Below are 22,123 nucleotides of genomic sequence, written 5' to 3' on the forward strand. Positions count from 1 at the left end.
TTAGAGGCCAGGCATTCCCCTTTGGCCCACCCTTGGGACCAAGATGGAATACCTATGGCCTTGACTCATCTTTCCCCTACCCCAGGGAACTCACCGCTCTGGTACTTTGGGTCTGAAAAGCAGCCATGTGGGGAAAGAACTAGGCACCTGCGTTCTTTCCAGGTTCTACCACTGCCTGGGGCTTCACTGCCCTGTCATGAGGCTCTGCTTTCCTTTCAAGGTTGTTGGGAAGTAAGTGGTTGCGGCTACCCACCCAGAAGGAGTGGGTATGAAGCATGTCCACTTTGCCCTTCAGGTGTTTCCCTAGCCTGGCCTGAAAGCTCACTGCATGCTTTTTTTCACTGGTTGAGTGGTACACTGGTGACTGAGGGAAAGGGACAAGGCATCCTAGATCAGGGAAGGGGCACTGTGGCCACTTCAGCGGGTCCAGCCTTTTAGCTTTAACTATTCAAAGCCCTTCACTGGGGGTGGAGAGAGTGGCATGCTGAGCTTTTGAATTATGACTGGGCCTAGGTTTTGTTTGTTTGTTTGTTTAATCTCCAGATTGCCTTTAGGAGGTCTTCACTGGCCTTGCACTTCTCAAGAGACTCAGCAGCCTGAGTCCCCCTGCTGCCTCAGTTTCCCCATCATTCCCGGGTGATGTGCTGGCCTGAGAGAGAGAGAGAGCAGCACCAAACACAAGCACCTGGGGCTACATCCCTGCTGAGTCTGCCAAGAGAAGCCAAGCTCCAGCCTACCCTCTCTATATCATATTTACATAACATTTGTCAATTTTCTTGCCTTGAATTCAACCTCATTCTCCCATTTGATTTTGGTGACCAGGCTAGGAGGTAGACAGTTTAGGCTGGTATATTCTCATAGCCAGAAGAGGAAACCAAGGTCCAGAGCAGATAAGTGACCTGTCTAAGATCACACTACTGGACTGGCTGCTGCACAGCATCCTGGCCTCAACCCAGTGTTCTGGCCGACAAGCAAGACTGTGTCCAGGGAACACATACTGTGGGAAGACGAGTCAAAGCAAGGTTTCCCAGGATTTCCCAGGTGGTCCAGTGGTTAAGACTCTGCACTTTCACTGCAAGGGGCATCAGTTTGATCCCTGGTCAGGAAGCTAGAATTCCGAGTGCTGTGTGGCATGGACGAAAAAAAAAAAAGCAAGGTTTCCAACTAATTTTACTTTAAAGTCCTGGAAGGCAGAGATTTCTGTCTGCTATATCACTTAATCTCCAGTGCCTAGGTCAGTGCCCACCATGTAGTGGGTGCTTATCACATGTTCATTGAATGAATGAAAGATTCTTGGGAGAGAGTGAGTCTCCTGCCATTTGCTATATACCCTGGGCTTAGCCCACTCCCATGCCTTGATTTCAAAGGGCTTCCAGAGATCCCGACTCTCCTGAACTGCTAGAGCTCATTTTCTCCATCCTTTGTCTTTTTTCTAGGGTCTCTGTTTTAGGGTGTTCTAACACCTGAGCCCTATTAACATTTTCATCATGAGCTTCCACTTTGCTCTGGTATGGACACTCCTGGTTGGACCATGGATGCCCATGGGTGAGTACAGACTAGAGAAGCGTGGCTAGGAGCAGAGGAACCCAGAATTCTCCAGGATCCTCCAAGGACAGAAGCTGTGTCATTTTCAAGCTGTGTCACTTTGTATCCCTAGTCCCTAGCTAACACAGCACCCTGCACACAGTGAGTGCTCATTTCAAACCTCTTGATTAGATGAATGGTAATGGAATGAAAAATTTCCCCAAACACACAGAACTAGAGAGCCTTCAATTGTGTCAGTACTTCCTATTGTATTCCTTACAGTCTGGGGGCCCTTTCTCTCTCGTCTGTCTTCTCTTGTTCTTCATAAAGTCACCTCATAGAGGAAATGACTGATCAGATGCACAAAACAAAAAAGAATCTTGGATTCAGGTTGGACCCAAAGCTGAAGCGAAGTCACCAGTGTCTTAAAACAATATGATAAAAACAAAACCCATTAAGATCTGGGAATTCCTTGGTGGCCTAGTGGTCAGGATTCCTGGCTTTCACTGCCATGGCCTGGGTTCAGTCCCTGGTCAGGAAATTGAGATCCTGCAAGTTTTGGTGTGCAGCCAAAAAAAAAAAAAAAAAAGACAAAACAAAACAGAAAAAAACACCAGCCCAATAAGTTCCATGAGAGTTTCATCTTGTTACTTCAGCTTTGGACAGCCTCTTACTAGAATCTGAGGCCATTCTCTGTAGTCTATGTCTCTGCAGAGAAAAGTGGCCTTAAGGTGCCACAAATTAGGTGTAAAAGGGCAAGTCCCTGATCATCAGGGGTAGGAGATGCAAGAAGAGAATATCTGTGGAATGATGGGTCTTGGCTGGAGGCCATAGGATGGTGAGACAGCCCCTGCAGCTTCTCCCTTGCCAAAGCTGCTCACAGTCCCATTCCTCCCAGTCCTCTCCTTCCCTGGGCCTTGCATTTTCCATTTTTTCCCCCAGCTCTTGCCTCTTATTCCCAGAGGCATTCTCCCCCATGCCCTACCCAAGAGGTGGCCTCCTTGTTCTGCCATTGGCTCATCATATTTTAGAAATCACTTGTGTGTGGCCGCCCTAATTCCTGCCCCAAGTCCTGGATCCTTAGTTGAATTCTTTGCTCAAACATCACAGCCTGAGTCATCTTCCATCTCAGATCCCCTGCTGAGTTTATGTGTCTGCAGTCATGGGGCAGGAAGGTAGCCCTGAGATCCTGTCCTTGGTCTGAGTGGAACGACATTCTCTCTGGATGATGAGAGTCCTTTTCTTTCCTCTGTTCTCTGACGTGAGCAGAGAGGGAGCCTAAGCCCTGTAACCTCCTAGTCTAAGGGAAGGAATCTGGCTGGTCATCTGATCTACTGACCAGAAGCATCCTTGCTCCACATCTGCACTCTTCCTTCTGCCCCCATTGCCTGAATTCTTCCCTCAACAGCTGAGTGCTTCCTCCTAGATCCTAGTTTTTGGAGAATAAAATAGAATCAGCAGGAGGAATTATGTGGGGAACATAATGCCCCAGAAGAGGAGGCAACAAGGTTATCCACACGACCAGTCAGTCCCTGATCCCACCCAAGAAACTGGAGAAAAGACCTGAGTAGCAACAGGCCCCAAAGCCACAGCCCCATGGCTCACACCCTTGCTCTGAGCTCTGCCCAACGGGACAGGGCCAAGCCCCTCTCCATTCTGCCCCTGTCCACAGGTGAGTCACAGAATGACATTCTTCCCTGGGTGGAAGAGTGGCTGACTCTTGCACTGTGTGATGTTTTAGGGCTGGGAAGAGTTTCTGTCCCCAGGGAGCTGAGGTGTGAGGGCAGTAGAAGATTCCTGCCGCCCTTGCCCCATCGCCACTGCTGTCCTCCACCCTCCTCTTCCTCTCTAAGGCCATTTATCAGTAGACACCAGTTACACAACTTTAGTGCTCCCTGCCATATTTTCCCACTGAGCAGCTTAAAGATTGGGCTTGAATTTGGACATCACTTTGCTCTGGGTGATTTCCCTCTGTACCCTTCCTCCTGCACTGTGCTGGGTGTCCACTTTCTGCTGCTCCAAGTGCCAGGCTCCCTGGACCCATACCCAGCCTGTCCTCTCGTGCACTGACTTGCTCAGCTCCCCCTTCCCTCTGTTCTCACACAGGATCTCAGAACTCCATTTCATGGGAGGTGCAGCGATTCGATGGGTGGTACAACAACCTCATGGAGCACAGATGGGGCAGCAAAGGTAGGTGAGAGCCAAGTGGAGACCAGAGCTGCAGGGTCAGGATAGTAGTCACCACTAAAGGGCAAGGGCTGGCTGGTACCTGGAAAAGCTTCATTCCTAAGGTTTTAGAATCTGTGGTTTGGAGAGGAACCTGGGAGAGGGGCCCGGGAGCCCCCTGAGAATTCATCCTTGTGCTTCCCTCTCCTCCACTAGGCTCTCGGCTACAGCGTCTGGTCCCAGCTAGCTATGCAGATGGTGTGTACCAGCCCCTGGGAGAGCCTCACCTGCCTAACCCCCGGGCCCTGAGCAACACCGCCATGAGGGGCCCCGCAGGGCTGGCCTCAGTGCAAAACCGCACAGTGCTGGGGGTCTTCTTTGGTGAGGGCCTCAACCTCTGGGGAAGGGAGGTCTGCGGGGTCAGCTGGACACCTCTGTGTCATCAGGGAGTGTCAGAGAGAAGTGACGGAAGGTCTGAGAGAAGGGTGTGAGAGATGGAAGAGGAGTCAATGGGGTGGTGGGGTAGGCGTGGGAGCAGGGGGAAAAGAGAGAGGCATAAATCTGCACCACCTTAAGCTATTGATGGGAGTGGGAAGAGAGGACCATGGGCATAATCCTGAAGGGCTCATGATGGGACTCTGTTTCACTCTGCCCCTGTGGCTCCTAGGACAGCTTCAGGGCAGGGTGCTGATTCTGGTACGAAGGCTGAGGATAGAGGTGCTAGGTGGGTCTGACCCCACTGACTGGGGGTTGTTAGCTCTGAGCAGGAGTGCTCAGCTCCTGTTGGCCATCCCTGGTGCCCATACTTGCTTTCCAGTGTGCAGCATCCCACTGAGGCTGGCAGGCCCTCTGGGCAGGCTGCTCCCAGCTGCATGTCACAGCCCGTGCTGCCAACCCTGCTGTCTAGGCACAGTCACGGGCACCTCCCAGTTACCAAGGAGAAGCCCAAACTTGACAATGAAAACAGTTTGGACAAAGGGTTTGTAAGGGGTGGGGAGGTCAAGGCTTAGACTTGCCCATAATGGCTTCTGAGTGTTTTAAAGCTTGAAGGGGAGGAGATGGGGGTCTACATTCAAGGCCGGAGGGGCCCTCTGCTGGCCCTACCAAGCCCTCCCCAATTGCTGGCAGGCTACCACGTGCTGTCGGACCTGGTCAGCGTGGACAAGTCTGGCTGCCCAGCCGAGTTCCTCAACATCCACATCCCGCCCGGAGACCCGGTGTTCGACCGCGACCAGAGCGGGGACGTGGTCCTGCCCTTCCAGAGGAGTCGCTGGGACCCCGAGACCGGACAGAGCCCCAGCAGCCCCCGGGACCTGGTGAGCGCGGCAGGCGGGGATGGGGGGTTGGCGGGACCCGAGGCAACCGCGGAGAGGACCCCATCCCGCCGCACCCACGACACCCGCGGGCCCTCACCCCTCCCAGACCCGCCTGGCCTCCCGACCCCCGGCTCAGCCTCCCGCCGTCCCCGCAGACCAACGAGGTGACCGGCTGGCTGGACGGCAGCGCCATCTATGGCTCCTCGCACTCCTGGAGCGACGAGCTGCGGAGCTTCTCCGGGGGGGAACTGGCGTCGGGGCCCGACCCCGCTTTCCCGCGGGCCGCGCAGGCCCCGCTGCTCATGTGGACGCCGCCAGATCCCACCACTGGCCGCCGCGGGCCGCGGGGGCTATACGGTGAGGCGGCGGGGACCGGGCGGGGCGCGGTCGAGGGACGGCGAGGGGCGCCCCGCGGTCCAGCCCGCGCTCATCTCCTCCCTGCGTTCCCGCGGCGCGTGCAGCCTTCGGGGCCGAGCGAGGGAACCGCGAGCCCTTCCTGCAGGCGCTGGGTCTGCTCTGGTTCCGCTATCACAACCTGTGGGCACAGAAGCTGGCCAGCCGGTACCCGCTCTGGGGGGACGAGGAGCTGTTCCAGCACGCGCGCAAGAGGGTCATCGCCACCTACCAGGTGGGTCCCCCGCGGCCTGGTCCCCGGGAGACTCCAGAGCCCTCGGTCCTGGACGACCCCGCCAGAAACCACCACCCCCTCCCCAGAGAGCCGCCATCTAGGACAAGCCCCTGAGGGTGATAAGCAGGCAAAGCGCTACTCATGCAGGAGGTTTTCTGATGATTATTTCGCAGCCCTCTCCCCACCCACCTGCCCTGGTTGCCTGTGGGGAACAGGAGGAACCTCCGCACCTCTCCTGTCTGAGAGTCTCTCCCGTGACTGCCCCTGCCTGGTGCTCATCTTCCTCCTAAGGCTTCCTTGAGCTCAGATCCCCCGTGGCCTGGCTGCTCCAGCGCTGGCCTCCCCTTTCCCCTCTCTTGACCCTCAGAACATCGCCATGTATGAGTGGCTGCCCAGCTTCCTGCGAAAAATGCCCCCTGAATATGCAGGTGAGGGGATGGGGAGGAAGGAAGGGAGAGCTTGCTGGAACTTTTTTTGGTGGGGGCGGGGGAAGTTGGGTGATTTAAGGGCTAAATCTTACCAATGCTATCTCCTCTTCGCTCCGGCCAGGATACCGCCCTTTCCTGGACCCCAGCATCTCTCCGGAGTTCCTGGCTGCCTCTGAGCAGTTCTTCTCCACCATGGTGCCCCCTGGCGTCTACATGAGGTGAGAGAGGGGCTCAGGTGTTTGTGTGTGGAGGGCTGGCGGTACATATTGAGAAAAATCTGCCCTCAGGACAGGCTTATCAATCTGAAGTATGCCCATTCCCCAGAGAACAGTGACTAGGGAAGGAAAGAAGGACAACAATTGTTTTAAAAAATACATCACTGTGCGTGTGTGTGTGTTTAATATTCATTTATTTATTTGGCCGAGCCAGGTCTTAGTTGCGGCAGGTGGGATCTTCAGTCGTCATTGCAGCATACAGGATATTTCAGTTGCAGCACGTGGGATCTAGTTCCCAGACCAGAGCTCAAACCCGAGCCCCCTGCATTATGAGCAGAGTCTTAGCCACTGGACCACCAGGGAAGTCCCCTTCAGCGGTTTTTAAGCACCTTAATGTCCACTTTTTTGCAACCGGTGTAGATATTAATCCCCCCAATTAAAGACCAGTTAATTGAGGTTCATTGGGGGAATCACAAAGCCCCCAGGTCTGCACCTCAGGTGTTGACACTACACTGGGGGCATTTTTAGCTATAAGAACAGAACATGGGGCTTATAAGCCTTTGGAGGGCATTACAATAAAAATGTGTGAGAGCTGAAGAAAAGTGTTGGCTCCAAAATAACGAGAGGGAAACTTTAAAAACATACATATTAAGTTAAAAATATATAAAACAAAGCATGGCAGTCTATTTTTTTTCCAGCTGCGTTATAATTGAAAACAATTCATGGATTAGATTTTTTTACTCTAAAACAATTTCTGGATATGGCTGATGATGGCTAAGAAATTGTAGTACTTGAGTTATCCATAGACAACTAATTTCAAAAAAATGTTTAATAATCCCTTTTATATGTTTTAATTTACATACATAAATATACATATATATATATATATAAAGAATGTTGCCCACCATCCAGTTCCACAAGGAACCGCTTGTGGAATTGACCACTGCAGCTATCTTCCAACAGTATACCCTGAAAAAGAATTTGGGAGAAAAAAAAAAGAATAAGGCACTCTGCTTTGGAAAAACAGACTCATTAGATAGATAGAGATATCTCAGAAAAAAGTTTTTAATGAACCCATATTCTTTTATCTCCCCATACATAGAAAAACACAAAAACCATTAACCAAGATAACTGCTCCTCATGACTAGCAGTAACCTTCTACAGAGATGAGTGTTTGCACCCATTCTCTAGCCCAGATCATATATATACACTAGCTTCTCTCCCAACCTTTTAGAAGCAGTCCTCTCAGAGCTACTCAGAGACTCTTTCCTGGACTATAGTCCTCATTAAGTTCCCTGAATAAAGCTGGAACTCACAACTCTTATGTTCTGCATTTTTTTTCTGTTGACAGTTTATCTATAACTGTATCTATGTCTATATCCATATCCATATCTTTATCTGTCAAGAGAGAGTGAGAGAGAATGAAACATGGCAAAATATGGGATACAGTTTTAGAAATTTGGTCTAATGTGGAGAGAGGGACCTTCCAAAAATCAGATTGTTCAGGACCTGACCACACACCACCTTAGGGAAACAATGACCTGGGTCCTTGGCTCTAGCTTTGGAGACCAGAGCTGATGCATGCCTGACATTAGGACTTCATAGCCTCAGTCACCACTAACCTGCTCCTTTCATTTCAGAAATGCCAGCTGCCACTTCCAGGGGGTCATCAATAGGAACTCAAGTGTCCCCAGAGCTCTCCGGGTCTGCAACAGCTACTGGAGCCGAGAGGTCAGGACTGAGGGTGTGTGTGTGTGTGTTTCTGAGGGTGTGTGGTAAAGGTGGGCAGTGGACTGAGGCAGCCAGCTGGGATGGGCTGGGGTGGAGGAGGCAGCCCAGGGCACCTCAGCCTTCTCCCCTACCAATGTCTGAGATGGCCAGGTAGCTGTGCACGTCAAACGTCAGTCCTCCTCCCCCACCTCAGGGGAGTTGAGGGGCTGTGCAGATGTGGCTTTATATGCATCACTTCTTCCTAGGTTTTCCTTCCCCCCTGTAGGCACTGGAGTACTCCAGCCATCCCTTCCCCCAAGGAAAATTCCCAGTTAGACACACCTGGGCAGCGTGTGAATGTGCATGTGTGAGGAGGGCAAGGTGGAGGGAGGAATTCTGAGAGATTAACAGGAATCATCTGTCCAGGCCACTAGGGGTGAGGAGCATTAACCATTCGTTTAAAGCAACATCAGATACTCTATGTAGTATGTTCATAGAGGGCAGGTAAGAGGAAAGAGGGAAGAGGAAAGCAGAGTCACATATCTGGGCTGAAAGAGACGTCAGTGTCCTGCTAATATCTTTGTATTATTTTACTTATTTTATTTTATTAATAAGGCCCTTTTCTTAAGGGCAGGACGCTGAGTTCAGAGAGGTCCTGTCACACAACTGGTTGCTAACAGAGCAAGGGCCAAGACCTTGACCTAGTGCCTTTGGCAACCATACCATCACGTTTCCTAAGACAGAAGTAATGTTTTAGGTCCCTTGTGCTTGTGGAGACCTGTGTCCTAGCAGCATGCGCTCTGGATGGATGGAGACATTGTTCATCCTGAGTAGGGGATCAAGCTGTAGAGGAGGAATGACCCTCCAGTTTGGGAGCAAACAGCAGGACTGGGTGGGCCCAGGACCCAAAGTGTGGGGTTGAGGGAGCCTGACTGCCCAACATCTGGCTCCTTTAGCCACACCTCTCCCCTCTCCCCACCCCTAAAGCACCCCAGCCTACAGAGAGCTGAAGATGTGGATGCGCTACTGCTGGGCATGGCCTCCCAGATCGCTGAGCGAGAGGACCATGTGGTGGTGGAGGACGTGCGAGGTGAGGCTGAGGCTGTCCCTGCAGGCTATGCAGCCCTGGCCCCCGGGAAGAAGTTCAGTGGGAGCTCCAGAACCTGGCAGGGAGGCATGCTGGGTCGGGGGGACGGGGGGTGGGAAACCTGCAATCTCTCATTGCTAACAGAGCTTCTGACCTGCAGACCACAGCTCCCTCTGTGGGTATGGCTGGGGTCCCAGGGCTGGTGGGAACCTGGACATGAGGTCCAGGAGCTCCCTCAGACTTTTTGGTATCTCATCCCCAGATTTCTGGCCTGGGCCCCTGAAGTTTTCCCGCACAGACCACCTGGCCAGTTGCCTGCTCCGGGGCCGAGATCTGGGCCTGCCCTCTTACACCAAGGCCAGGGCAACCTTGGGCCTGCCTCCAGTTACCAGATGGCAGGACATCAACCCAGCCCTCTCCGGGAGTGATGGCACTGTGAGGAGGGGTTGGGCCCCTGGTGGTGGGGCCAGGAGGGAGGTCCAGGGCACACTAAGTTGAGACACAGAAGACAGACAGCAAGACACAGACACCAGAGACAAGCACCTGGTGAGAGGGGCAGAGCTCACCCAGGCTGCTTTTCCCAGGATCACACACCAGAATGGAAGTTACCAGACCAGCAGGATCAGGTTTAGACTCTGTGATTGTGCAGATCCAGCAAATGTTTAGAGAACATCTATTGCACTTGATAGGGTTAATCTCATTTACTCTTCCCAACAACTCCCTGAATGAGCTTGCTGCTGCTGCTAGTCACTTCAGTCATGTCTGACTCTGTGCGACCCCAAAGACGGCAGCCCACCAGGCTCCCCCATCCCTGGGATTGTCAAGGCAAGAACACTGGAGTGGGTTGCCATTTCCTTCTCCAATGCATGAAAGTGAAAAGTGAAAGTGAAGTTGCTCAGTCATGTCCGACTCTTAGCAACCCCATGGACTGCAGCCTACCAGGCTCCTCCATCCATGGGATTTTCCAGGAAGAGTACTGGAGTGGGGTGCCATTGCCTACCAGGTCCTTAATTCAGAAACAAACTGTACTTTCATATGCCAATATTCAAGCTGCTTTTGGAGAGTCAGCTATCACACTCTGAGCTATCACCTGGGCAAACAGCGTGGCCTGCCAGCCAGCAGACCAGTTCTGGCTGCCTTACCTTTTGGGCACAGCATTGCTTCTACAGTTGTGCTCAGTCACTTCAGTCGTGTCTGACTCTACAACCCCATGGACCGTAGCCATTCAGGCTCCTCTGTCCATGAGGTTTTTCCAACAAGAATACTGGAGTGGGTTTTCATATCTCTTCCAGGGGATCTTCCTGACCCAGAGATTGAATCCTCATCTCCTGCCTCTCCTGCATTGGAAGTGGATTCTTTACCTCTGAGCCACTGGGGAAGCTAGCAGTAAATAATTATTTTATTGCTTTTGCCCTCACTATTTTATAAAATTATTGGAAAGCAGAGAATTGAAAGGTTATAAAGAAGTGATATGTCCATGAAGCTTGAAACCTTTATAAAATCAACATGTAGATAGGAATCACCAGCTATGCCAAAGGCAGCAAATCCTTAACTTGAGTTGTGCCTCATTGGAATTAAGCTGGTCCAGTGCTCAGATGGTAAAGAATCTGTTTGCAATGCAGGATACCTGGGTTCAATCCCAGGGTTGGGAAGACCCCCCTGTAAGAGAGCATGGCAGCCCACTTTAGTATTCTTGCCTGGAGAATCCCATGGACAGAGAAGCCTGGCGGGTCACAGTCCATGGGGTCTCAAAGGGTCAGACCCGACTGAGAGACTAAGCACAGCACAGCACACAGTGTTTATTTACATTGTGGAGAAAAGAACCACAGTAAAAGTCGGGGGGACGACATTGTTCGTATACTGTCTCTAAAAGGCAATGGATATGAAGGGATTCGATTTTCCAAACTTTTTTTTAACCTGTAAAGATTAGAAGCTCTTTCTGACTCATCATTCAACCATTCAACTTTTGTGCTGATTTTGACCCTTCAACTGTCATACCTTTTCAAGAACAAGTCACCTAGGGGACTGCCTGCCTGTTTTAACTTGATAAAATAAGCAGCTAAGTCTGTGAGAGAATTCTCATAAATGAGTCAACTTATAGAAAGCATTCAGAGCAGTGCCCAGGGCATAATGAGTGAGTTATTGTCACTGTCACCTTTTTATGATGATCCCTGGGGCTGATCTCTGGGAGCCAGTTCTTGGCTGGAGGGCAGGTACTCGATCTTAGCACCTCTCCCTTCTTGGCTCCAGGTGCTGGAGGCCACGGCGGCCCTGTACAACCAGGACCTATCCCGGCTGGAGCTACTCCCCGGGGGGCTCCTGGAGAGCCACGGGGACCCTGGACCCCTCTTCAGCACCATCGTCCTTGATCAGTTTGTGCGACTGCGGGATGGCGACCGCTACTGGTTTGAGAACAGCAAGAATGGGTAAGGCCTGCCTGGATCCTGCCTCAGACTCTACCTCAGCCTGGGTCCCAGACCCTCTGCCCATGAATGCCCTCATGGGCCCTTGACTCCCAGCTGACCCACCACTCCCACCACAATGTTCTGTGGTCTTTTCCTTCATCTGGGCTCCTGGGCCTAGGGGCCTGCCTCTCTCACCCATCTCAACAGCTCCCCACCTCTCCCACTCCCAGGCTGTTCTCTGAAAGAGAGATTGCAGAGATTAGAAACACTTCCCTACGGGATGTCCTAGTAACTGTCACCAAGGTGGACCCTGGTGCCCTGCAGCCCGGTGTCTTCTTCTGGCATGCTGGTGAGTGGCCTGGGGCACTTGGTGGGGTTTGGGATCTGGTGCCTCAGCCCTCCCAAGCTGGGGACTTGGTTCAGGGTGGCTGGGTAGTAGACTTCGTGTGGGGAGTGACCCTGATTCTGCCCCCAAAGACTTGGGTTCTGGGGCCCCAGGTGGCCACATACAGCCATGTAGCGTCCCTTCTGCAAAACCTCAGCAGGTACCCAAAGCGAGGGTAGTACTGAGATGCAGAGAGACCTGATGAGGAGGCTCACATTTGGCCAGGATGGTTATAGCATAGCAGAGGCCAAGCTATCCTTTGTTGTTGTTGTTGCATTGCTAAGTTGTGTCCAACTCCTTGCAATCCCATGGAGACTACAACATACCAGGCTCCTCTGTCCTTCATTACCTGCTGGAGTTTGCTCAAATTCATGTCCATTGAGTCAGTGATGCCATCCAAGCATCTCATCCTCTGCCACCCCTTTCTCTTTTTGCCTTCAATCTTTCTCAGCATCAGGGTCTTTTCCAATGAGTTGGCTCTTCGCATCAAGTGGCCAAGGATATCCTAATCCCACTGCAGTGATGAGGGAAGGGCTCTATGTGTGTGTGGGTGTGTATTATGTGCATGTTGGGGAGAGACAGGTTGAGGTTCATTTTTTATCCCACATGTTACCCAAGTAGGCAGATGCCACATTCTTGGTACAATGGCAGGGGTAAGAAGCCCCCTCTCCTCTGCTCCCCAAAACTCTTTCTGCCACCCTAACCTCCTCAGTGATCCTGTCCTGAGCTTGTGGCCCAGCACCCCCAGGCCTGTACATTCGTCTATCTCCCCAGGAGACCCCTGCCCACAGCCAGGACAGCTCAGCACTGAAGGCCTGCCAGCCTGTGCTCCCCCCATCATGCGGGACTATTTTGAAGGCAGTGGATTTGGCTTCGGGGTCACCATCGGGACTCTGTGCTGCTTCCCCTTGGGTAAAAGTGATGGGCAGGGTGGGGCTGGGTGAGAGGTGTCAGTTGGGGGTGGGGTCAGCTGCATCTATGACAACCAACCAATGCAGAGTACTGTTCCTCCGAGGAGATGAAAACATCAGAGCAGGCGGGACGTGAGAAGTATTAAAGCTACACATAAGTCAGCTCCAGGGGGAATTGTCTTCCTGTTCTTCTGGGGTCCATTGCAGGGCCCAGATTGGTTCAGGAGCCATGGGCAACCCACAATCCACAGCAATTTGCAGGAGCCTGGGCATGGGAAACTGTCAGAAGCAAATGCCTGCCTGAGGAGCAGGTCTGGGATGTAGCTGCTGGGGCAATAGCTTGGGACTTATCTTTGACTAAGTGTGTGGATCGATCAGCAGCCTGGTAGAGTGGGTCCAGTCTCTGGCACAAAGACCAATTTCTAGCTGGGAAGGGACCCGAGTGGTAGAAGCAGACAAGCGTAGGCAGGCACCTTAGATGCTCCACAAAGCTTCCTGTGGGATGCAGAGCACCTCCCTCCCAGGGCACTTCATAATTTGAGACAACTGAATAGGAGGTGAGGACAGCAGAGGTTCTTCCCAAGGAAAGAAGCCTGGGAAAGAAGCCACTGATCTCCCCAGACCTCTACCTTCCTCTGAGCATCCTACTGCCTCTGCCTCTCAGTGAGCCTGCTCAGTGCCTGGATCGTTGCCCAGCTCCGGAGGAGAAATTTAAAGAGACTCCAGGGCCAAAACCGCCAGAGCATCATGTGTGAGAAGCTCGTGGGGGGCATAAAAGGTAGGCTCGGGGATGGCCAGGGTCGGGGAGGGGAGATCATGACTCCAGGCTACAGCCCCTGCATCCCTCAACAGCCTAGAGCAAAGGCTTTCCTTTTCTAGGCCTCTGGACAGGCTTGGTCAGGCGGGAAGAGTCACTGGGGCATTAGGAGGAGTCGGATCAGGAGTCCTCCATCCTCCTTAGCTCCTCCCGATGGTCCCCCCAAAAAACAGAATGTGATAGACTCACAAGGAGGAGTCACGGGACCCTGCCTACATTTCACAGGCTAATTGTGACGCACAAATCCCCAAGAACTGCTGCTTTTCAGTGTCTCACACTGGAATTTCAGGCAACAGGAAGTCATTAAAGAAGGTCTAGAATCACATTCACTGAGGATTGGAATCTTGGTTCCACCCCTATGGGCTATTGGACTTCAGGCAAATTTTAATCTGTCTCAACCTATTTTTTTCTCATCTGTAACATGATAATAGCAATAGCACTAACCTCATAGATTTGTGAAGATTAAATAAAGTAGTTCACGCAAAGCACTCAGTACAGTGTTGGACACATAGTCAATACTTGGGACATGGTAGTTATGCTGCTCATGGACTAGAGGCGCGACTGTCGGCAAGGGATGACTGCCAGTACCCAGGACAGGACATGGAGCTCAGAGGCCTTGATCTAACTCCTGCCCTGAGCCAGCCCTCTTCCTCCCAGAGGCGGCAGAGGGGTGGGGCGTGAGGAGGAAGCCCCCAGTTGACCCAGCCTCATCTCTCTCCAGCAATAGAATGGCAGGGCCACAAGGAGCCCTGCCGGCCTGTGCTGGTGCACCTGCAGCCTGGGCAGATCCACGTGGTGGACGGCAGGCTCTCCGTGCTCCGCACCGTCCAGCTGCGACCCCCACAGCAGATCAACCTCATCCTGTCCAGCAACCACGGACGCCGTGCCCTGCTGCTCAAGATCCCCAAGGAGTATGACCTGGTATGGCCCAGCCGGCCCCTGGCTCTTTGTCTGCAGCCACAGCCATGGGGGCAGCCAGGTGGAGGGGAGGGCTCCGGGCCAGGCAGGGTTTATGGCTCCTAGTCCCTGGGTGGAGTGCTGGATAGTGGGATAAACTGGAATGAGTCTGTGCTGCTGAGTCTGCTGGATACCACAGTCTCAACTGTCCCTTTTGCTCCTGCAGACTCAGTCTGTCCCCTTCCTTTCTATGAATGCCGTGGCAGGCCCTAGCTGAGTGTCCTTAGAAGAAGCTGGGCCCTCTTTCCTGTCCCTGGCTGCAGGATCTGGTGAATTAGAGATTTGGAGGGGAGCTCAGTCAGATGCTGGTCTTTGACTCTGACTCCGTCGCGCTCCAGGGCCTCTCCATCCTCTGCCCTTCCCGCCTTCCCCTCCCTTCTCCAGTATGGAGCAGAGAGGAAGAATAGTCTTGCACACGTGCCTTTGCGTGCTACCTCTGCACGTACAAGCAAGCCACCTAACTCCATGGAGCCCAGGAGTAACAATATCTCTGGCCGGGGTGCTTTTTCCAGTGCCCCCTGCCCGCTCCCCCCCGCCAAAAAAAAAAACCACCAAGATTCACGTAAACCTTCTGGCCTTACAAGGCCTTGACACGTGGTTGTTCTCCTGATGGCTCCTCCATAGATGCTGCTATTTGACTTGGAGGAAGAACGGCAGGTGATGGTGGAGAGCCTGCGGGGCGCTCTGAAGGAGAGTGGGCTGAGCTTCCAGGAGTGGGAGCTGCGAGAGCAGGAGTTGATGAGGGGCGCAGTGACACGGGAGCAGCGGAGCCACCTCCTGGAGACCTTTTTCAGGCACCTTTTCTCCCAGGTGTGTATGTGGGATCGGTTCTGTCCACGTGGGTCTGCCTGTAGTGGTATACCTGTGTGAGGTCAGGGGCTGACACCAGCGAAGTTTAGAAGCCCCGCGTTCTTAGTTAACAATTAACTCTGCTGTGATTTTGGGCAAGTTACCTGACCTTGCTTAAGGAGATGTTCCTGCCCCCTTCCCACGCCCACCCTCGTCTGTAAGACTCCAGGGAGGTAATGCCCAGGAAGGGGGTTATCTGAATGTGTCACTTCTTATTTCACTCCTCACAGCTAACCACTTTGCTGCCCTCATGCAGCTCATCCTGCCCCTATGGCTGCAGGAACTTAGGATGAGATGAGCAGTATGGGGGCCCTTGGCCACATGTCCTTGGGGAAGCACAGCTGTCAGAGGCCTCGATGGGACATTAGTGTCCACCTTGCAGATTTTTGAGTCTATTGGGAGGATGTGGGTAAACAAGATAGGAAGAGAATTGCAAGGACTTGAGTCCCTATCTGGTACGGAAATGCAGGCAGCCTGGGAGCAGAATAGTGGAGAGGAGAAGCTTGGGAGATGAAGGATAAATAGAGCATGGGCCCCCACCAGTGGAGTTTATCATCCCACCAGGAAGATGGTGTGAGCACAGGAAGAAAGATAACTGGGAAGAGTGACAGCTACAAAAGAGATCCAGGAAGTAAGTGGTCTAAGAGTTTAGAAAAGGTAGCAAGGCTTCAGGCCTATGTAAGGTAGTCTTGGTGGAGGTGAGATTTGGTAAGCACTCAAAAAAAGTTGGAAAAATTTTGTCTCAGAAGAAAGCAGCATGAAGGGCTGAGCAGAGATGCCTAGTAGAGGGGAAAAAAATGAATGTTTGAGGTCAAGGAGCAGGGCTGGCTGACTGGGGAAAGGATTTATGAAGGAAGGTACTACTTAATGGTCATTCATTACATGCCAGGCACATGCCATGTCATTCACTCCTCCAACAAGCTGAACCTGAGTGTGCAGGAGAGTGGAGGGACCCCCACTGGGGTGACTCATTGCTAGGACCTGGGCACCTCCTCTCAGCTTAGAACCCAAAGTGCTCTGGGAACTCCCTGTGCTGGGAACTGTCAAAGGTGTGTTACTGTATTCTGCGGGTAGCTGCCAACGCTTTCTATCTGCTCAGTGCTTTCAAAACATTTTCCACACAACCTCTCATTGATTCTCACAATAACCCTGTGATATAAGAAAGACAGGTGAGGAAATGAATGCCAGACAGCTGAATAGACTTACCTGAGGTCATGCAGTGTGAGTGGGTGGCAGAGTTGGGACATGAACCCCGATCTCTTGCCTCCAGCCCCAGGCTCTTTCTACCACAGCACCTTGCTTGAAGCAATGAGGTTTAGCTCGTGAAATCACAGCTGGCCCTGGACCTGGAGGCCCCCAGTGGACAGGCAGGGAGAACAGGTGCAGTAGCCTGCTTCCCTCACTGTCTGTCTTTATGATCGGGCAGCCCCTGGGAGGGTGGGCTGAAGATGACCTGCCATGAGAATTCCCCTTGCCCCAGCCCAACATGTTCTCAGCCCAGCTGAGGATGTTCTCAGTCAAAACTCCTTTGGAGATAAGAGACACCTGCTCAAGCTAGCATTGACAAAGGGTCAGTGACTCTGAGGACATAGTGGTGTCTCAGGAAGTCCAAAGGGAAGACTGTGATCTGGCCAGAAAGGGACCAGGAAAGGGAAAGCTGTCATCAAACAAGGCCTCTTTTGTCTCAGTCTGCCTCCATTTTCTCCATGCCCCTGCTTCCTTTTATTTATTTATTTGGCTGTGCCAGGTCTTAGTTGAGGCATGCTAGAACTTTACTTGTGGCATATGGGATCTAATTCCCTGACCAGGGATCGAACCCAGGCCCCCTGCACAGAGTCTTAGCCACTGAACCACCATGCAAGTCCAACCCCCTGTCCCCCACTTCCTCCTGTCTCTGTGTCTTTGAGCACATGAAGGAGCAGTGTGGTTGTTTTCTTACACTCAGGTCAAGATGGTCCTGGGACCTCCCAGTCTCAATTTCAGACCTTCTTCTTGGGTCAAGTGTGCGTCCCTGGTCCAATCAGCTAATACAGAGGCCCAGAGACCACCCACAGGGCTGATGGGCTAGTGCTTAGTGGTGGGGCTGCTGAGCAGTCACCTTAAAAGGTGGCACTAAAAGCCTGCACTGGCCTTCAAGTCAAGGAAGCCTTGTCTTTTTCTCTCCCCCCTCTGCTGCTGCCCAAGTACAGGTGCTGGACATCGACCAGGCAGATGCAGGGGCCCTGCCCCTGGACTCATCGCAGAAGGTGCAGGAGGCCCTGACGTGTGAGCTGAGCCGGGCCGAGTTTGCCGAGTCCCTGGGCCTCAAGCCCCAGGACATGTTTGTGGAGTCCATGTTTTCTCTGGCCGACAAAGACGGCAATGGCTACCTGTCCTTCCGGGAGTTCCTCGATATCCTGGTGGTCTTCATGAAAGGTGAGGGAGGAGGGAGTGATTACCTAGACAGAAAGAGATGAGAAGAGCTGGAGACTGAGGCTGGAGTACAGCTGACCTGTTAAGACACGGGGAAGTACTGGGGCCGGGTCTCCAGTCGTGGCAGACACCTGAGAATGCCCCGGTAGGGGTCAAGAAGCAGAGCAAACCCTGGCTGCGACAAGCAGCGGGTCGATCCAGTGTGACACTCCTCCTGGCCAGCCTGGGGTGTAGGCAGGTGGGCCGAGGCTCTCACAGAGTCCTTCTTCTCCCAGGCTCCCCCGAGGAGAAGTCTCGCCTTATGTTCCGCATGTATGACTTTGATGGGAATGGCCTCATTTCCAAGGATGAGTTCATCAGAATGCTGAGGTTGGTGCTGCAGGAGAGCTGGGAGAGTGGGCCAGAGCAGGAACTGTGGGGAAGAGAAGGGGGCCATGAAGGAGGGAGCAGGAGGTAAACAGCAGATATAGAGTCCATAGAGCCAGAGACTGCTGTAGCTAGGAGGGGGCTTGGCGTTTAGTCAGTCAGGACCCTTCCATGCTGGCTCAGCTCTGAAGGCCTGTTGGCATGGCCTTGCATCTAAGCTGCAGGCTGCTTATTGGGGCCTGAAGGCTTCCCTCCCCCTGGCCCCAGGTCCTTCATCGAGATCTCCAACAACTGCCTGACCAAGACCCAGCTGGCCGAGGTGGTGGAGTCCATGTTCCGGGAGTCAGGCTTCCAGGACAAGCAGGAGCTAACGTGGGAGGACTTCCACTTCATGCTGCGGGACCACGACAGCGACCTCCGCTTCACGCAGCTCTGTGTCAAAGGTGGGGCAGCTGGTTGGGCACGGCTGACTCAGTTAGTAGGCACAGCATTTACCTGCCTAGGGTCCACATGCTTTGAGGTGCCATGGAAATGTTTATATATTTTTTACAGTCAGAAGAATTAATATAATAATGGTGATAAATATGTTATGTATCCAGCCTGGATTATATTCTTCTTTATACCAACATAATTATTAAAATATATATTTTTTAATGCAGAAAGGCAGTAGTGCCCATGGCCCAGAAAAGTCATAGTGCAACCCTGCTGGTGGGGTGGGCAGGGTCAGGATAGGGTGGGGGATTGCAGCTGGAATTCTTTCCTGTCAAAGGCCCCAGTGCCTGGTGCACACGTCAGGAGGGAAGATGTGTCTCCTTGTATCTGGCCATACCCATCTCAGCGGGGGTGTCTGATGGTGGCAGTGGGCTGCTGGTTTTGTTTCCCACCTTACCCCTTGGAGGAGTGCTCGTTAAATGTTTGCTGAGTATATGGAGTCCCATTCTATTTTTTCTCCCTCCCCCTGACTACCTGCCCCACCTATGTCTGACTCAGGTGAGTAGGGGCTAGAGTCAGGGTGAGGAGGGGCCAGGTAGCAGGCAGAGGGACTGCCTGTGGCCTCCTCTGGGCTGTTACAGAGTCTTCATAGCCTGGAATTCTCACTGGGACATGTTGAGACCACACCCAGTCCCTCCCAGTATTATGAGAATTTGGGGGGCTGAGCAGCCCAGATGGGGTGAGGGGTGAATTGTATAAGACACAGCTGGGCCTCTGGTCAGGGCTTCTGGTCCCCAGGGTGAGAGGGGGGTTGGTAGAGCACAGACCCAGAACTCCTGATTCTTCAATTTCCCACCTTTCCCAGACAGGCACCTGGGCCTGAGGGGAAAGCAGGGACAGGTGCCAAGAAGTGAGCCTAGACCAGAATCCTGGGGACATCCAGGACCAGGCTTGAGGATTAAGTCGAGTGTTAGCATTGAGCACTATTCTGCTTGGTTTTTAATTGTTGTTGTGCTTTGCTGTTTCCTCTGTATTTCACTTGGAAACATAATGAACCTGCAGGAAAGGGGTAAGAATGGTACAAGGAGCATCCCTTTGCCCTTCACCTACATTCGCCATTTGTTACCATTTTCCCACATCTGTTGTTTGCTGAACCAGTTGAGAGGACAGACATCTATACTTTGTTTTAAAACACTCATTTCATTAAATTCAGTTTAGTCACTTTGGCCTCTGGGCTGTAGACCAGGGTAATCTTCAAGGCTGGTTTTGCACTTGAAAGTGACCTGGACGTTCCCAGGCCTCCTGTGAGAACCTGGATTTGCAGCTCAGTGCTGCCCTGCCCCTTAGCGCTGGCAGCTTCTGGGAGGGTTCCTCCCAACCCCTAACATTTTATTACAAGCACTTTCAAACACAGAAAAGAGGAAAGAATTTTATAGTCATCTCCCATACATGTACTACCTAGAGTCTACACTTAACTCTAGGGAGTTTTTAAGCCAGAGGGTCTTTAGCAGGGTTTTGTGGCTAAGTAGTCTTAGCAGGCAGGTTGTGTACAGTTCCTGAACCCTAGCCCACAAGCCTGATACCAGTCTCAGGTGTGGGACTGAAACTGGACACATACTCAAGGGAGCCTGCCTGGCCACCTTGGTTTCAAACCCTCTCCCTTAACCCCTCATGGCTGAGTCCAGCTACCACTGGGATCACAGACTGAGGCTGGCTCACCCAGAGGCAGTGTACTGGCCAGGGGCCCTCTACAGTGTCCGGACATGGGTGAGTGGTGTGCATTTGAGATAGGTCCTCCTGGGCCCTGGACCCTGAGCTTCTAGCTAGCCTGGCTCTGCGTTGCAGGGGTGGAGGTACCTGAAGTCATCAAGGACCTCTGCCGGCGAGCCTCCTACATCAGCCAGGAGAAGCTCTGGTAAGCCCTCATCTGGGGATGTTGGAGGGAGAGCTGGGGTCAGGGAGGTGCTTTTTATTTCTCCAGAATGTCTGGGATCAGGACCTTCACTAGCCCAAGTAGTGCTTTCCTGCAAATTAGAAAAGGGCAGAGAAAACCCTGTGGGAGGGGCAGCAGAGAATCTGGTGGCTAAGGTGGCCAAGGTCCCATCTTAATCTGCATTCCTGTCCTAGTCCTTCTCCCAGAGTGAATGCTCGCTGTCCCCGAAAGCATGCTGACATCGAGGTGGAGCTGACACCACGGAGACTGCCATGCCCCAACGACACAGACCCTCCCCAGGAGATTCGCCGGAGGTTTGGCAAGAAGTACGCTTGCTCCTTCCCTTTAGCCCAAGCAGTTCACCCATCCCTGTGGCATGCACACATTGATTATTAACGCCAGGCACTGTGCTGGCATTGGGGGTATGGGCAAGATGACATTCTTGCCCAAGAATGTCACAGTCTGCTGAGATAGTCTGGTACAGTGATAGTTACAGTGTCCCACTGATGAATGCTATAATAGTGGTAAGAACAGGAGGCTTCAGAGCTCAAGGAAGTAGTCATCTATGCCTGGGAGGTAGGGAAGGCTTCCTGGAGGAAGAGTCCATTGGGCCTCCAGTAAAGGATGAGAATGGAGCTGGTGGGAATTGAAAGCTACGAACTGGAAAAAGAGTGACCGAGTGACCATTTGCAAGGGCGTCCCCTCACTGACAGCCCGCTTAAGGAGGGTGGTATTAAGGAGCCTTTGAGGTCTACACAGATCCAACTTCCATTCTGAAGATGAGCCATGGGATTTCTTTGGAAGGAATGATGCTAAAGCTGAAACTCCAGTACTTTGGCCACCTCATGCGAAGAGTTGACTCATTGGAAAAGACTCTGATGCTGGAAGGGATTGGGGGCAGGAGGAGAAGGGGACGACCGAGGATGAGATGGCTGGATGGCATCACTGACTCTATAGACGTGAGTCTAAGTGAACTCCGGGAGTTGGTGATGGACAGGAAGGCCTGGCGTGCTGCGATTCATGGGGTCGCAAAGAGTCGGACACGACTGAGCGACTGAACTGAACTGAGGTCTACACCCTACTTTGTCTTGAATAACTTGATGCTTCTTTCTCCCCTCTGGAGAACGGGTCCATATTAGCATCGGGTCCTTAGCCGAAAACCAAGACTTCCTGTCTTCCAGGGTGACATCGTTCCAGCCCCTGCTGTTCACCGAGGCTCACCGAGAGAAGTTTCAACGCAGCCGTCGTCACCAGACGGTGCAGCAGTTCAAGCGCTTCGTTGAGAACTACCGGCGCCACATCGGCTGCCTGGCGGTGTTCTACGCGATTGCGGGGGGCCTCTTCCTGGAGAGAGCCTACTGTGAGTGACAGCCGTGGAGGGACGGGGCTTACAATAAGCCACTGCCCTGGGAGTGCGGCCTAAGCGAGTGACGAACAGCCCCGGGGCGGGGCGGCAATGAGTGACAGCCCTGGGGGCGGGGCCTCAGGGGAGCGAAGTGCCCGCCAGACTAGAGCTTGCGGGAGGCTTGCTGTGGCCCGCAGTTGTGGCCGCGGGCCGGGGCCTGCGCTGAGCTCACCCGCC

At 52.8% G+C, this 22,123-nt stretch overlaps 1 protein-coding gene across 1 annotated transcript in view; it reads left to right on the forward strand.

Annotated features, from left to right (window-relative positions):
* Positions 1 to 1,487: 1,487 nt before the first annotated feature.
* Positions 1,488 to 22,123, forward strand: part of DUOX1 (dual oxidase 1) — a 30,981-nt gene continuing 10,345 nt past the window's right edge. Inside the window, exons 1-23 of the mRNA XM_068966514.1 lie at positions 1,488 to 1,545; positions 3,631 to 3,714; positions 3,907 to 4,071; positions 4,819 to 5,006; positions 5,162 to 5,363; positions 5,468 to 5,634; positions 6,002 to 6,062; positions 6,184 to 6,280; positions 7,918 to 8,008; positions 8,975 to 9,077; positions 9,337 to 9,509; positions 11,325 to 11,500; positions 11,710 to 11,828; positions 12,639 to 12,776; positions 13,440 to 13,553; positions 14,314 to 14,513; positions 15,174 to 15,359; positions 17,588 to 17,813; positions 18,086 to 18,179; positions 18,444 to 18,619; positions 20,454 to 20,523; positions 20,736 to 20,867; positions 21,723 to 21,901. Of these exons, the coding sequence (XP_068822615.1) occupies positions 1,488 to 1,545; positions 3,631 to 3,714; positions 3,907 to 4,071; positions 4,819 to 5,006; positions 5,162 to 5,363; positions 5,468 to 5,634; positions 6,002 to 6,062; positions 6,184 to 6,280; positions 7,918 to 8,008; positions 8,975 to 9,077; positions 9,337 to 9,509; positions 11,325 to 11,500; positions 11,710 to 11,828; positions 12,639 to 12,776; positions 13,440 to 13,553; positions 14,314 to 14,513; positions 15,174 to 15,359; positions 17,588 to 17,813; positions 18,086 to 18,179; positions 18,444 to 18,619; positions 20,454 to 20,523; positions 20,736 to 20,867; positions 21,723 to 21,901 (3,199 nt within the window). The remainder of the gene's footprint in view (positions 1,546 to 3,630; positions 3,715 to 3,906; positions 4,072 to 4,818; positions 5,007 to 5,161; positions 5,364 to 5,467; positions 5,635 to 6,001; positions 6,063 to 6,183; positions 6,281 to 7,917; positions 8,009 to 8,974; positions 9,078 to 9,336; positions 9,510 to 11,324; positions 11,501 to 11,709; positions 11,829 to 12,638; positions 12,777 to 13,439; positions 13,554 to 14,313; positions 14,514 to 15,173; positions 15,360 to 17,587; positions 17,814 to 18,085; positions 18,180 to 18,443; positions 18,620 to 20,453; positions 20,524 to 20,735; positions 20,868 to 21,722; positions 21,902 to 22,123) is intronic.

Source organism: Capricornis sumatraensis, chromosome 2 (assembly GCF_032405125.1).
Source record: "Capricornis sumatraensis isolate serow.1 chromosome 2, serow.2, whole genome shotgun sequence".
In the NCBI taxonomy this organism is placed as follows: Eukaryota; Metazoa; Chordata; class Mammalia; order Artiodactyla; family Bovidae; genus Capricornis; species Capricornis sumatraensis.